Source organism: Ursus americanus, chromosome 16 (genome assembly GCF_024610735.1).
Source record: "Ursus americanus isolate L20-20 chromosome 16, mUrsAme1.1.p, whole genome shotgun sequence".
NCBI classification, from domain to species: Eukaryota; Metazoa; Chordata; class Mammalia; order Carnivora; family Ursidae; genus Ursus; species Ursus americanus.
The window spans coordinates 9,283,941-9,300,189 of NC_142142.1; the positions used below are offsets into that span (position 1 = coordinate 9,283,941).

General features: G+C 45.9%; 1 protein-coding gene across 2 annotated transcripts in view; it reads right to left on the reverse strand.

Annotated features, from left to right (window-relative positions):
• P4HA3 (prolyl 4-hydroxylase subunit alpha 3) overlaps nucleotides 1–16,249 on the reverse strand; it is a 40,751-nt gene that overhangs the window by 10,515 nt on the left and 13,987 nt on the right. For both annotated transcript variants that reach the window (XM_045816295.2, XM_045816296.2), the window contains exons 4-8: nucleotides 14,182–14,331; nucleotides 8,478–8,529; nucleotides 5,965–6,128; nucleotides 5,549–5,725; nucleotides 975–1,039 (exon numbers count right to left, since the gene is read on the reverse strand). In XM_045816295.2, the coding sequence (XP_045672251.2) occupies nucleotides 975–1,039; nucleotides 5,549–5,725; nucleotides 5,965–6,128; nucleotides 8,478–8,529; nucleotides 14,182–14,331 (608 nt within the window). The remainder of the gene's footprint in view (nucleotides 1–974; nucleotides 1,040–5,548; nucleotides 5,726–5,964; nucleotides 6,129–8,477; nucleotides 8,530–14,181; nucleotides 14,332–16,249) is intronic.

Below are 16,249 nucleotides of genomic sequence, written 5' to 3' on the forward strand. Positions count from 1 at the left end.
GGGAAGTTGTGAGGACAGAACCAAAATTCAAAGGCATACAGAGTGATGGTAGGAAAAAGAGGGGGCGGTGAGGCTCTCAGGTTCTTCATCTGAAAAGTAAGAAGAATACCACCTACTCCCTTAAAAACAATGACTCTAAGTAGGTCAGATTTTCTCTCTGACACCACAATGTCAGAAAGGTTAGAAAAGCAATAAAGTGAGGCGTATGGACCTTCCCAAGTTTAGAGAGTAACTCCTCATATGAAAGGTCTCTAAATATACTGGACGAAAGAAGTTAAACCAAATGATTCTGAATCAAAGCTTTCATTATTCACCTCACTTCCCAGACAACAAAACTATCCACTCATCCTGAGGTCTGGCCTCTCCCCAAAGAGGCTGTTGTCACTGTCTCCCACGGCTCCGATGGGGACTCATCCTCTTACTGATCATAAGTCCGGTCTTTACAGTACAAATCAAGGTCTGCAGGGGGCTGGGAGCAGGAGTTGAGGGGAGAGCATAAAGCTGGGCTCTCACAGCTGAATCTGCCTCTCTAGAAGCCATCAGGTCCAGAGATTCCGTCCACCCTTCTCGCCTGAATTGGCAAGTCATGCTCTGAATATGAGTCAGGAGGTGGGAGCGGAACCTTATAAAGTCAAATTCCAAATGGGAACAGAACTGAATTCTCTGGAAAAGCAATCCTGCTGAGGAGAACATCTACACAGCTAATTTCTGGTTCCTGGCACGGAAGCTTTGTCAAGTCTTTCCCTAAGGGCCTCCTAGTTAAGTCCTCAGACCCTAGAACAACCTGTGAAAGGGCCTTGGGCGAGGGAAGTGGAAATTTCTCCCTCTCACCGAGAATGTACAGATATAAACATGACCATGGGTTCTCTAGCATCTCTGGATGGCTGTTCCCAGCCTTCAGTCAGCTGTGCCACAGGCCCAAGGGCAGGCAGCAAGTATGACCAGAGTCACTGCCAAGGAAGGACCCCTCTTACCTTTTGCTGATGCGATACTCCACTGGCAACTGCTTCTCCCCTGACGCCACCACAGATCTCTGTAGCTGATGTGCAGGACGTAAGAGAAAGTACAAGTCGTGATGTGAAGGGAAGGACTCCCTCATTTCTATAGACATGCCCCTCTCTTGAATGTCAACCTAACAATCGCCAGTTCCTCCCCAACTTCAAATATTTTGCACACGCTAATTTAGTGATAGCTATTGATCTCAAAAACAGAAAATAATAAGTGACCAAAAAATCTGAGTCGAAAATAACCTTTAGGGTCATGTCTTGTAGACAGTAAGCACTCAATAAAAGCTTGCTGAGCCAAAATAAAGTGATATCTGAACCCCTTGTGCATCTGAGACTGTGAGTTCTGTCAGAACAAGGCTGTTTCTCACTCATCTTTGTTCCTGGTGGCACAGGGCCCGGCCTCCGGTAAGCACTTAGCATTTGTCGTATTAAACGAACCCCTCCAGCAAGGAAACTCAACCCTCAGAGGTAGCCCGCTCCCCTGAACAATTCCGACAAAGCCCTTCCTTACAAACAATCAAGATCTGTTTTGCTGCAACCGCCTTGATTATGTGGGGAAGAGAATTCCAAACAGGTTCAATGTCTCTAATTTAACTCAATGTTTCTATTTTGTTCTGAATGTCTAGATGTAAATTTTAAATTCTTTTTAAGTAGAGGGGCTTCTAACTGCAAAAGCACCGTACCGGGGACAGAAAGAGAAAGATTTACATAAGGATGTGTGTACTTCTGCCTCTGTCATCACCATGTCAGCTCCAAGAGGGCAAGTCTTTTGTCAGTGCCGTGTCCCTGAGTCCAGAGAAGGCCTGGCAGGGAGTAGGTGCTCGATATTAGTGAAAGGAACAAATGAATGGATGAATGAACCAGAGTCCTGTGCTTAATGACCCAGCCCCGGCACTTGACACGCAGTGAGAGCAGAGCGCGGGGCAATGAACTGCACAAGACACACACCCTTTCCCTTCTGGAGGCTTCTATAAGATTACTATTCCTGCTGCTAAACCAGGTAGACAACTTTGGAAAAGTCTCTGTTTCCCTGTACCCATTTCCCCAGCTATAAAATGCAGCATGTGAACAATACCTTCTTGGGAGTTCCTTTCAGCCTATCCTTCTGCGGTATCAGGATGCGGGGAATCGGTAGGGGACCGATAATGCCTCTGTCTAGTCTTCACCCAGCATCCTCCTCTGAGCCCCTCATAGGGGACAGAGGAGAGATTCCTGAAGGATTCGCTGCCTTATGTTCTTCTAGGGTAACATCAGTGGTTTAAAGAAAAATCCTAGGGCATCTCCATTCCATCCTGGTCCCCATTAAGGAGTCACCTTACACTTAGTTCCTTTGACAATTATTTATTGTACACCAGCAAGGCGTTCACTTCTGGGGACAAATACTTATTGGTTGTTCTCTGAGCTGAGCACTGCGCGAGGCATTGGGAATACAACATACGGAGCGACAAAAGTCGTGCAATGGGGCCGGAACGGACAAGTACAGGGCACTAAGAAAATACTAAGAAGGAACATCTAGTCCCTTATGAGGGACGGGAAAGCTTCCCAGGATACCCAAAAGACAGGCGAAAAGAGGCCAAGGGGAGAGTGACTTATGCAGAGAGAAAAGCGTGCGCAGAGGTTGGGGGAGCGTGGCCCGCTCGTGGAGGTGCAAGTCGTATAGTGTGGCTGGGGCGTCGAGCGCAAGGGGCATGTGCCGTGGGCGGGTCTGCAGCAGCAGGCCACGGAGCTTTATGACGTTCAAGTGGCCCATTCAAGAGTTTAAAGTAAAGCCTTGACGTGGTCAGATGCAACCCTTTGAAGAGTACTCTGGCTGCAATGGGCATTTCAAGGACGGCCTGTGATCCTTCCTAGATTACAGTCTAGTTGGGGAGACGGGATGCTAACCCCTGAAACAGCTAGTGATACCAGACAACACAAAAATGGCAGAATAAATGAAAAAATTTAAATACCACACAACTGGTGACAAAAGCTTTGAGTTCAAAAAAGAAAGAGGTTAATTGTACGAGGCTCCAAAACGTGCTCTGAAAAAAATGTTCCTGCGGAAAGAACCCACGCAAGTGGGGATGGCAGGGCTAGTGGGCAAAGGGAGGCGTGAGGCTTCCACTGAGTCTTCAAGAATGCTGGGATGTGGATAGAGGGAGAAGGCACAAGAGAGCAGTGTTTGGGATGGGAAGCAGATGAACTAAATTCAAGCCTCAGGAGAGGCTTCGGTGGCTTGGGTTGAATTTAGTTTCCATGCGGCAGCCCCACCCTGTAAACCGAGGCTTATTCCTGGCAAAGCCGAAGACCAGACAGGGATCAGCGTCTCTACATCAGCTTCAGCGAAGGGGGAGAGTGGCAAAGTCTTTGCGTGCCAAACAGATGGCCTGGCCCTGCCGGACTGCCGGGTGGGCTGCCTGTCCTGCTACCATGACAACAGAGTTGTTCTAAGGAAGAAGTAGCAGCTGGCCAAATACTACCACCGGCTCACTGAGATGCCAAAGCTATTGACGATACTTGGTTCCAATTGACCAATGGAGCTTAATGCTCAAAAATGCACAAAGATTCCAGACTTCACTGGAGGGGCTCCTGGATGAGATGACTATTGCTACTCTTATCCCTCCAATCCATGTCTGCTGTCAGAATCTTCCCTAAAATCAACAGGCCTGATCATGCCAGTCTCCTGTCCAAGAGCTCTCCCCCTGCGTCTGGGATCAAATCCAAGCTCCCCAGCATGGTATTTATGGCACTTCCCGACGGTGTCTCGCCGTCCAGCCTCATCTCCGATCACCTCCCACCCCATCCCTTGCACGCTTGCGCCGGCGAGCTCCGCCCCATCTCTGAACACACCACATGTGGGTCCTTTGCATGTACTGTTTCGTCTTCCTGCGATCCCTCTGCCACCTGTTACTCGGATGAATTTCACATCCACCGGGCAGCCTTCTCTGTGTTTCCCTCCCCTGCCATCTGCTCTTCACCCATCTGCCTTTCCCTAACGGGAAGGCTCACTTTCTTTTTTTTTTTTTTTTTTTTAAGATTTTATTTATTTATTCGACAGAGATAGAGACAGCCAGCGAGAGAGGGAACACAAGCAGGGGGAGTGGGAGAGGAAGAAGCAGGCTCATAGCGGAAGAGCCTGATGTGGGGCTCGATCCCAGATCGCCGGGATCACGCCCTGAGCCGAAGGCAGACGCTTAACCGCTGTGCCACCCAGGCGCCCCAGACTTTCTGATGCCGCCCTAGCACGGCTCCCGGCACACACCTCTGCTCTGGCCCATCACAGTGTGGTGTAAACATCCGTTTTCCCCATGACGCTGTGAGCTCCTACAGGGAAAGAGCCAACGCTAAATCTCTGCGAGTGTCCCGCACCCGGTACCGTGTCTGGCGCACAGCAGGCTCGGTTCTGTTGACAAGTGACCAAACGACCGCCTGGATGAAGAGGGCACCATCAAGGGCACGATGACATAAGGAATTCTGAGACAGCCATTGAAAGAGGCAGCATGCTTACAACGATGAGGCAGGCTGCGTTACTTTTCTAAATATTTGCCGCCCTTCCTGGGGGAGGATTAAATGTCCTCTCCCCCGTGGCATCAAGGCTGGCACCGCAGCTGGAAGCGCCTTCCCTGTAGGAGCATTAGACACAGCCTCCGGCCGCTGCAGCGGTGGCCCCACGCTCTGCCTTAGCCAGTGAAACAGGCACAGAAGCAGAAGCTCCGGGAGCCAGCTAGTACGTTGCCGTCTCTCTTTTTTGTCTCCTGTGAGACTGGAAACGTCCCAAACGGAGGCAGCTCTGTCAGGCTGGGTCTCCAAGTGAAGACAGTTCTGCCCCCCAACTGCAGCCAGCCCAAGACAGACATGTAGGTAAGAAACAAACCTTTGTTGTTGTGTCTGAGATTTGGGGGCTGTTACTGACTAATTTAGCCTCAGTCAGCCGATATGAGAAGGCAGAACAACAGAGATGCCATTGACGTCCTCCTACAGTCCAGGTCTGGCTCCAGCGACACGCCTGACCTTCATCAGGTCCCTCTCCCTCTCTGGGCCTCAGTTTCCTCTTTAACAAAATAATCTAGTTAAACTAAATAATCTTTCCACTCTGTAATTCTGTAAATCTGCACCAGGATATCACTCCTTGTCCATCATTTCACCCTTTAAAAAAAAAAATGTCTACCCATTATGTGGAATGATTGACACTGGGGAGGAGGGGTGCTTTTGATTTTTCTAGGTTAAATTTACATTTAATGGTGTGTACAGATCTCAAGTGTACCCCTTGCTGAATTTTCACCGATGCACACAGCTGCGTACTCCACGTCCCTAACAGGATACTGAGCGCTCGTTCTCAACACCCCAGAAAAGCCCTTGTCCCCTTCCCCAGCCAATCCCCTCCCCCCAAAAGCAACAACTGTGAGTTTTTTCACCATTGATTCATTTTATGGAATGGCTGGCATTCTGAATTCCCAGACTGATAAAGCGTGTAGTTGTCCAGGCTGCCTGTTCTCACATTCCTGAACTCCGGGCATGTGATGACACAAAGCGAAGTTTTGGCAGGCTTTGGGGACACTCACCCACGGTTCGGCAAGCCCTCTGATTTTCTGAGCCTCCCCGTCACTGACAAAGTCATGGTAGAGAACAACGTAGGGCTCCAGGTGGATGACCTCCTTCCGGACGGGCTGGAGCAGCAAGTAGGGGCTGGAATTTGTCTCATAGGAGCAGTAGAGGCTAGGGATCTGGTAGTGAGTAGGCTGGAAGGAACGCTTAGAGTCAGCATAAGAGATGAAGGGTCTAGGAGCAGAAGCCAAAGTAGGGAACTATTGTATAAAAAAACTGGCAATCGGAAGATTGAATGTGGTCAGTCTGATGCTGTCCAAATGAGCTTTATGTTTCTAATGCATCAGCCTTCTCCCCTCACATCGTTCCAATGTTACCTTCTCTTTCTCTAGCTAAGGCTGTTCCCCCCTTCTCTTTCCCCGAGGAATCCTACCTGGGATCCCAGGGTCTGACATAACCCCTCGTAGGTGTCTCTGGTCTGCAGGTGGGGTACATTGGGCCTCTGGATGACAGCCTCAGCTACCACCCGGTTGGGGCTCTCTGCCAAAAGCTTTTCATATTTCAACACATTCCTGGCCATCCTCTTATTATCTGGGCCTGGAAGAAATCAGAGCAGGGAATAATACAGATTAACAAACAATGGTCTCAGGGAGTGCTGCCAAGGTTGCCTATAGCTTCCCGGTCACACATGACCAGCCGATGGACACCCTGAAAAGCTCCCGTGTCCATGCACAGGAGGATGTAAGGCCCTCACTCCCTTGAGGAGCAGCTGGTATTAAATAGAGTGAGTTAGGCCCAGTAGATCTGAGGCTGCAAAAGACTTTGGGAAGGAAAGTGCCACTGAACACTGTTAGACCAAGGAATCATAAGGACGGCAGCTCCAGGATAGCGTGATGGTAAGTTTTACGTATCCGGAAGAAGCTTCACTCACTCCTTCATTTACCCATTCAATAAATCTTCAGGGAACATCTACCATGTACTGGATTCTGTGCTAGAGGCTAACCTCCCAGAGTTTAGAGCCTAATGGAGAAAAGCTACATTAAATAACTGCTCACAATGAAACCCGTCAATGTCGTGAAAGAGGAGTCCAGAGAGCCAAAGCCTATGGCAGAGAGACCCAACCTATTCTTCCCTGGAGCAGTGAAAGCTAATCCATTTCCCGATCTACGAGATCCTTCAAAATTCCTAACTGGCCTACATACAGAGCGGTGCAGTGAGACAGAGGGGTTCTAGACTTTGGTGCTAGCCTGGGTTCCCACAGGGGTCTTGGGTCTTATTTGTGCCCACCTGTTGGTGCCCACTCGGCTGTAAGATGCCCACAGCTGGCAGCTACCCATGGCCTGCTAGCCCCTGTGCCTGAGTTTCAGTGCCTCTCAGAAGGATGTCCTGGATTGTTCTAATGCTCCCAAAGCATCTTTCTCTGAGGAGCTCAGTGTGCCACTAACTACGACCACCCTGGCAAAAGAGGGGACAGAAGGTACCATCCCTTTTGTAACGAGAGGCAAAATGAAGTTTGGGAGAATGGAAGTGATGAGCCCAAAACCCCAGTGAAAATACTGCAAAGCCAGAAATGCAACTGGTAATCTCAATTCGCTCTGTCCTACTCCGCCTAGAAGTGTGCATGGTTTGGGTTCTCTGGGACAGACAGAGATTTTAACAGAGCAAACAAAAAGAAATAAAGAAGGGTTGGGTTATCATTTTGCCTGCAGTAAATGCCCACATGTTTCTAGACCAAATGGCTACCTCTGTATCCTACTGTTTGCCCAATTATCAGAATGGAATAATGTTACTAAATGGATTCATTAAAAAGCAAAAAATACACACAACTGTGAAGTCCTATGTGAAATACTTTATAAATATTAAAATGGAATAGTGATTATTTACTTACTTTAGTATCTCAGTATCTCATTTTTTTAAAAGATTTTATTTATTTATTTGACAGAGAGAGAGAGAGAGACAGCCAGCAAGCGAGGGCACACACGCAGGGGGAGTGGGAGAGGAAGAAGCAGGCTCCCAGAAGAGAATGGAGCCCGATGTGGGGCTCGATCCCAGAACGCTGGGATCATGACCTGAGCCGAAGGCAGACGTTTAATGACTGAGCCACCCAGGCGCCCCAGTATCTAATTAAAGGAAAACCTAGGAAGCCAGCTTCCACCGAAACTTTAACTAAAAATATCCACGCATGGGGCGCCTGGATGGCACAGCGGTTAAGCGTCTGCCTTCGGCTCAGGGCATGATCCCGGCGTTCTGGGTTCGAGCCCCACATCAGGCTCCTCTGCTATGAGCCTGCTTCTTCCTCTCCCACTCCCCTTGCTTGTGTTCCCTCTCTCGCTGGCTGTCTCTATCTCTGTTAAATAAAATCTTAAAAATAAAAATAAAAAATAAAAATAAATAAATAAATAAAAATATCCACGCAGAGCGCTAAGCGAGGAAGTCTCCCTCTGCTTAACTCGGGTGACGTGCTGTGTGAGGAGGGTCGAGGGTCGAGGCTGAACCCTGCACTAACTGAGCAGGGTGCTCGACGGCCAGGTGAGCTCTGGCTTCAAGGGAAGAACTGATGTGTCTGTGGACACAGCCCAAATAAGTAATAACGCAGAGTCACTCTCCTTGCACGCACAGCTCTCACTGACTTCATCTGCTCCCAATCCTGGCCTTGCTCCCCACTGGAGCAGCGCTAACGTATACCTGTGCACTGGCTGGGGGGGTGGGGGGGGAGGAAAGGGACAGGTTGATCCCTTCTTAGCATTTTCCCACAGACCAAAACACTTCCCCCTGATGCATTGATCAACAGCTAAGTAAGATTCAATCCAAAATTAGAAATGCGGCTTGGATTATAAAAGTAGAGAAACAGAAACACATAGCTGTCTTTTCCTTGCAGGGACTAAGGGCCAGGAGCAGGAGGGACTTCCCTCCCGGAGCCGCGGCTCATCCTCTATCATTACGTACTGTAGAGAAGGAACTCTCGGGAGAGGCTGAGGGCGCACGAAACATTGCCGGCCTATAAAACAAAAAGAAAGAAAGAAGAGGAGGAGTTAACTACGCTGAGGATATCTCCTTTGACCAAATCATTAAATGGGTTAAAAACAACAACAACTATAAAATACTCTTACCACCAGCAGACAATAAGACTCATTGAAATGAGCAGCAGACTAGAAATGTAGAGGTTCTCTCGGTCCTAATTCAGGCTTTGCAGCCCTAATGCCACTCAGGTCTCCTCAGTGTCCTCTTTTACAAATGACTCATTCCCACCCTTACCAGGGAAGGTGGAAACGAAAATGAACTTTCTTCAAGTGCCCTCAAATCTTAAAGCAGGGAAAACCACATAACTGCAGGGTGTTGCTATGTCGCTGTATTTCATTATTAAACCTAACGTGGAACTATAAAAACCTTAGTAAAAATGTGATTTGTTCTCCAGGCTCAGTCCTTCCTACAGTCTATGAAGTCAGTGGGTAGGAGGCAAAGGAAGAACGAAACCTGAAACCTTCCCACTGCTCAGTAATGACCTCCCCCTGCCACCGCCATTCGACCTTGAGTTACACGTGCTCCGACGTACACGGGGGCTTTCCAGACAAGCTGGGGAACAGAACCCAGCATAAGTGGGCTGCCGTCCTGCCCTGGACGCCAAGGAATGATGACGAACTGACAGAACTGCGTTTCCTTCTGGTCATTTCATTTTTGCATGTTAAAAATTCATGTTTGGGGCGCCTGGGTGGCACAGCGGTTAAGGGTCTGCCTTCGGCTCAGGGCGTGATCCCAGCGTTATGGGATCGAGCCCTACATCAGGCTCCTCCGCTATGAGCCTGCTTCTTCCTCTCCCACTCCCCCTGCTTGTGTTCCCTCTCTCGCTGGCTGTCTCTATCTCTGTCGAATAAATAAATAAAATCTTAAAAAAAAAATTCATGTTTAATGATAAAAGCAACAAGAAACACACTATGAAACATGAGAAACAGGAAACAGAAATGCTCTGCTGAAACCCAGGGGCTCCAAGCATGTTAGATGGTGCATCGTGTGAACACAGTTATGGTCGTATTTGTCACACACTTTCATACCCTGATTGTTTCACTCTACGTTGTTAGCAGGTGGATTTTTTATAACATTTCATAGTCTTCAGAGATGGCATATTTTAACTGTGGTAAAAAACACACAACTTAGGGAGGCCTGGGTGGCACAGTCCGTTAAGTGTCCTACTCTTGGTTTCGGCTCAGGCCGTGATCTCACGGTCATGAGATTGAGCCCCACGTGGGGCTCCACACTCCGCATGGAGTCTGCTTGAGATTCTCTCGATCTCTCTGCCCCTCCACTTGTGCTCTCTTCCTCTCTCTCTCTCTCTCAAATATACACGTAAATCTTTAAAAAACCCACAACATACATTTACCATCTTAACCATCTCTAAGTGTAAATTCAGTAATGTTAACTATATCCACATTGTTGTGCAATGAATCCCCAGAATTTTTCCATCTTGCAAATCTGAAACTCTGTACCCAACAAATAACTCTCAATTGCCCCCTTCCTTCAGCCCCTGGCAACCATCATTCTACTTTCTGTCTCTATAAATTCGATTCCTCTAGATACGTCATGTAAATGCAATCGTACAGTAGTTGTCTTTTCGTGACTGGCTTATTTTATTTAGCATAATGTCCTCAAGGTTCATCTATGTTGTAGCATGTGTCAGAATTTCCTTTTCTTTTTTTAAGATGTTATGTACTTATTTACTTGAGAGAGAGAGAAAGAGAGAGCACACACAGAGGGAGAGGGAGAAGGAGCAGCAGACTTCCTGCTGAGCAGGGAGCCCGACACGGGGCTCAATCCCAGAACCCCAAGCCCATGACCTGAGCCAAAGGCAGATGCTTAACTGACTGAGCCACCCAGGAGCTCCTAGAGTTTCCTTCTTTTACAAGGCTGAATACTATTCCCTCGTACGTATGGACCACATTCTGTTTATCCATTCATCCCTCAGTGGACACTTGGGGTTGTTTCCACCTCTTGGCTGCTGGGAGCAGTGCTGCTATAAATGAGGGTATGCAGGAGGAATGGCAGTGTTAATAGCTGCATTGTATTCTGCCTAGAAGCTACATCACAGATACCTGGACATACAGATTGTTTGCACTTATTTAATACCATTAGTTATTCTGTTCCATACTTAACAGAGGGATAGTTAAGTAATGTATTGATATCTTATAATATCAGATTATTAACGCAAGATTATAGCTTTTCAAACTCTTTTGAGATGAAGAGAACTAAAATACAACTTTACATATTTTTAAAACTCAAGGCTCTTTGATGAGATAAAATTATATTTTATCAAGATCAAAGTTACTTTTGGGGCACCTGGGTGGCTCAGTCAGTTAAGTGTCTGCCTTCGGCTCGGGTCATGATCTCAGGGTCCTGGGATCGAGCCCCAAATCGGCCTCCCTGTTCAGCGGGGAGTCTGCTTCTCTACCTCCCTCTGCCCCTCCACCTGCTTATGCTCTCTCTCTCTCTCAAATGAATGAATAAAATCTTAAAAAAAAAAAAGAAAAAAAGAACAAAAGAACAAAGTTACTTTTCATGTCCCAGTTAAATTTCTTTGGAAATATGTACACTAAATAACGTTAAATGACAAAGGCGACCGTACACTTGTAGTGTATAATAATAGTTTACATTTGTTAATTGCACATGTCATGAACTGTGTTAAGGGCTTTACTTACGTGAATGTATTAGCTCATTTAATCCTCATGACAACCCTTTGAGGTGAACACTGAAGGTGAGCAGAATAGGCCACCCCAAAATATGCCTCTTTGACATAAGGATTTTGAGCTAATTATTTTGAGAAATGACAGACACAGGAGAAGCTCTGAAAACCAGAAAAGTTACCCTTTTGTAAGAGAAATTTACATTTATAAAGGAACCCTCCATTTGCAAGCCTCTGTGTACCTGGAAAAGAAGGATGACTCTGAATCACAAGAGAATCTTTTTTTTAAGGTATATTTATTTATTTTAGAGAGAAAGCATGTACGAGTTAGGGGGAGGGGCAGAGGGAGATGGAGGGAGATTCTCAAGCAGACTCCATGCCCAGCATGGAACCTGACACAGGGCTCAATCTCACAACCCTAAGATCACCACTTGAGGTGAAACCAAGAATCGGCCTCTTACCCACTACACCACCCAGGTACCCCTTGAATCACAGGAGAATCTTATCAATGGAGAAAGCTCACTTAAATCTGTATAACAACCTCACCCTTGTTTGCTTTTCCTGGTAACCCACCAAAACTGGCCTCCCCACACACATTTCTTTCTGTTGTCTTTAGCTGGAAATGGTATTTAAGGTGGTGTCTTAGGTCACCTCGAAGAGTTCCTCATTCCCGGGCCCCATCTCCCACATATATAGAAGGTATATGTGTAATAAACATCTGTTTATTTTTCCTCGTGTTAATCTGTTTTTCATTACAGGGAGGTCTCAGCCAAGAACTCAGAAGATTAGAGAAGAATTATCTCCCCCCCACACACTTCCTAACAGTATCATTATTATTCCTCTTGTAAAGATAATAAAAATTGAGGTCCAGGGAGGTTAAGTAAATTGCCCAGATTTTCACAGAATTTGAACCCAGGTCAGTCTGACTTCAGAGCCTGTGGTTTAATCACTACACAACTGTCTCTCGTTAACAATTACTGAAATAATTTTTTACTAAAATAGACCATGAAAAACTATTATATATGTATTATATATTATATGATATATATTACATATTATAATGTTTTCATGGTATAAATAATTATATAAATCATATATTTTATATTATAATGAAAGGTCCATGGAGGGACATCTATCTCGAATTTACAAGGGTTAAAAGGGGACCATTACGTCTATGAGACAATGCCCAATGTGTTCTATTACTGACATGTCAAAAAAATGTGCTGTAAGAGCACAAAGGAGTCTGAGAAGTCTGAGGAGAATTAAGGAAGGCTTCACAAAGTAGGTGACATTTGAGCTATGCCTTGTGAGAAGAATAAAATTTACCAGACAAAGCACAATTGTGGAAAGGGGGAGTCCACCAGTGAGCAGAGGTGAAACCTAAGTCATCACAGGGAAAAAAGCCAAAACCCATACTCAGGCGCGGCCTTTAAAGCTCTGTCTCTCAGGGTGGCTGCTTTAGTTTAGCTTCTCCTAGTCTCACGTCAATCCTCCCTTTTCTTCCTCTATTAAAATTCAATTTCTTCTTGCCCTTCGTTGTACCAGTGATTCTATTTCGGCTTGAATATGGGGCAACTGAGCAGACGCGTTAGGAAGAGCACCCTGGGAAGTTTTACAACAAAGACCCACTTACCAGGAACTCCCGTGAGAGGAACAGGCCCATTTGCTACTCTGAGAATAAATCTGTTTTGGCAGCAACGTATAGGTTTTGGACCACCCACATCCTCCTCTCTTTTCTCAGGAAAAGGGGGAAAGAGAAAGGAATGTAGGGAGTAGAAATGGTTTATTAGCTTTGGACACTCTATGGAATTGGCTCTGGAAGCTATTATTTCCAGCTCATTCTTGAAGACTATACAATTTGGGTGGGAAATGGATTAGCTGTAGAAAAGGACGGCAGATCCCCTATTTGGGCAAATGAGCTTCCGCGAGAGGATCTACAACAGCTTTTAGGTCAAGTGCCAAGGAAAAGCAACCCCCGGAGACACTGAGCTGTACTACGGACCAGTGACACCAGCTCCATAGCTAGACACTAGTCAAAGTTACAGCTGGACTCAGTTGCAGATGGGAGAGGATAATGTCAGAGAGGACATCAGTCCTATAGCCCTTCTGGCTGGACACAGAATTAAATTGACATGAGACAGATTAACAGGAGAAAATCAAACGTAGTAGGCGTATGTATGGGGAATCCACACAGACACAAAATTCCAAAGACAATGAGGCAACATGAAGCTTCTATGAGCTATGGAGAGGGGCAGAGTCAGAGAACACAAAGGGGAGAAAGACCATCAACAAGAGGGTGAAAGGAGATGTCTGGAAAAACAAGGTTGCCCTATGATGTAGATAAGTCCCCAAGGTAAAGGGGAGTCTGCTAACAGCTCTTCCTGTTACAGGCTCTCCTTTCCAACATAAACTTAGGCTTTTCCTGCATCTGCTGGGTTTTGATCACTTTGAACTCAAAGTGATCTTTATGCCGAAGTGGCCCATCTTAGGATGCCTGCCGAGGGCCCCCACGGTAACAATCAAACTTCTTCCTTGGATATTGGCAATATCACGACAGAACATCTGAAGAGACAGGAGTTGCTGACAGTGCAAAAGAGTGATCTATATCGACTATGAACCCATCAGACATTTGTCAATGCCGCTGCCGCACTACAGATGGGAGCCTGCCTCCCACATGGAAGACGATGGTTTTAAAGTAGTCAAGGCGCTGGAAAGAGCACCGGACTAAGAGTCAGACAGACTTGGGCGCTAATCCCAGCTCTATGAACTTCGTGACAAGTTAGGAATTTTTTGGAGGTTTAGTTTACTCACATGTGAAATATGGAACTAATAAAACAACTGCCCTGCTTGACTCACATTTGGTCCTGTTGGGAAGATGAAATAAATTGAGAGACATGAAAATGTGTAGAAAATTGTCCAGCAGATATAAAGTACTATATTTATTGTGATAATACTAGTGAGTCTCACTAACTCCCCTACCTGGAAATAGGCAAAGGCCAAGTGATCCAAGGCATCTTCTAGACTTGCCTCATCCTCTGTCTTCCATTCTCCATAAGATCCTCGGAAGAGACTGACAGCCTCCTCCAGCCATGGAATGGCATGGTAGTAATCCCCCATGTCATAGGCCACCTGTAGGTAACAGAAGTACCATCGTTAAGCCTGAATCCACAGGTAGGGGAGAGGAAATGACAAAGAGTGAGTGCCTTCACAAGAAGGCAAGTTTGCATCTCAAATTCATTTAAATTCAGTTTGTCAAGCTTCCATTATAGCCAACGCATTGTTCTAGAAGTAGAGAAGACACAAGGGTTCTTGCATTTAAGGAAGTCATAATCTGGGGAGAAGAGAGATATGAACTCAATTAACTGTAATACTGGGCAGAATGCATGAATACTAAAGGAAATACGCATAATATGTCACGGAGGCAGAGAAGGGAGAGGCTTGGGAATCTCAAAAGGTTTCGTGGAAGAAGTGGCATCTGAGATAGGCCTTCCCTGAAGAAAGGAAAGGATTTCAATGGGCAGCGGTTGAGAGGAAGAACATTGTAAGGTGAGGGAATGGCAGAAACAGAAGCCAAAAGCAAGTTTGTGTTCAAGCTGGACACTGGTTATAGCCTAAGGTGAAAAGAAGCAGGAAATGGACTTCAAAAGGTAGCACGGGCTAAGCTAATAAGAGTTGTGAGTGTCATGTTTTTAAGAAGATACTGCCAGTAGCAATGTGAGAAACGGACTGAGTTCATTCATTTATTTATTCAATATTTACTGAGTATTTGGTATTATTCAGTATTTATTGAGTATCTGGTGATCGCTGACCTTAAAGAGCTTAGTCACATGAAGGACACCAGAGTAAATCAATAATTGCAACACAGTGTATTAGACCCACATGGGAATGCTCGAAGAGCTCAGTGACTTTTTTCTATAATAAATGTTGGAAGGCAGGAATATGGCAACATGTGCTAGACCTTGCTCCTGTCTCCTAACAGCTTACAGTTAACTAGAATACCAGCACTGCAGGTGGAATTTCCTGGAAGTTGCTGTTGGAGACAGCATGGAATTATAAAGTCACAGAGCCGGAAGCACTCTTACAAAACATTCTAATTCTGCTCTAACTTCCAGACCGGCAGAAAGACAGGGCAGAACCTAGAGGTACTAAAATTCTGCAGTCTAAGCAGTAAAGCAGTTGCTCTTCTAGGTCTGCCATTCACCGGCCATGTTATTTCTCCGATCCTCCGGTTTTCTGTTTGTAAAAAGGTTGAGTTGAAGAATAACAATCGAAATGACTGAACTTTTTCTGCTAAATCAATTATTTGTTTTAATTAAGTTTTCCCAAGCCCCAAAAATATGGTAGATTGAGATAACTGGAATCCTTCCAACCAAAAAGACTTGGAACTTTTGAATAAAATATAACAAATATTTTATGATATATTTTCAAGAAAGAATGGAAAATACCCAGATACCAGAAACAAAAAAAGGAGCTAAAAACCCGAGTAATAAGCTTAAAAGCAGACGCTGAACCAGCTTAGGATGGGGGCGGGTGCTAGTCTTAGTAATCTCGGTACTTAGCAACCTTTGGTTATAATGCCCACGTGAGGGCAGATTATGAGCCCTCCTGGGGCGCCTGGGTGGCTCAGTCATTAAGCATCTGCCTTCAGCTCAGGTCATGATCTCAGGGTCCTGGGATCAAGCCCTGCTCAGCGGGAAGCCTGCTTCTCCCTCTCCCACTCCCCCTGCTTGTGTTCCCTCTCTTGCTGTGTTTCTCTCTGTTAAATAAATAAAAATCTTAAAAAAAAAAAAAAAGAGTATGAGCCCTCCTTAGGCCTCCCAAAACCTAGGAACTGGAATGAAGACATACTCATAAAACTGAAAGCCATGAAAAACGATACTTTAAAGGAAAGGGTGGACCAGAAAACAATCTACCCACTGTCCCAAACAGTCAAGAAAATTGTTTTGTTTCTGTCTGGATATTGTTTAGGGGAAAAAAAAAAGTCTCCTTAGAATATGCACAATCTGGGGCGCCTGGGTAGCGCAGTTGTTAAGCGTCTGCTTTCGGC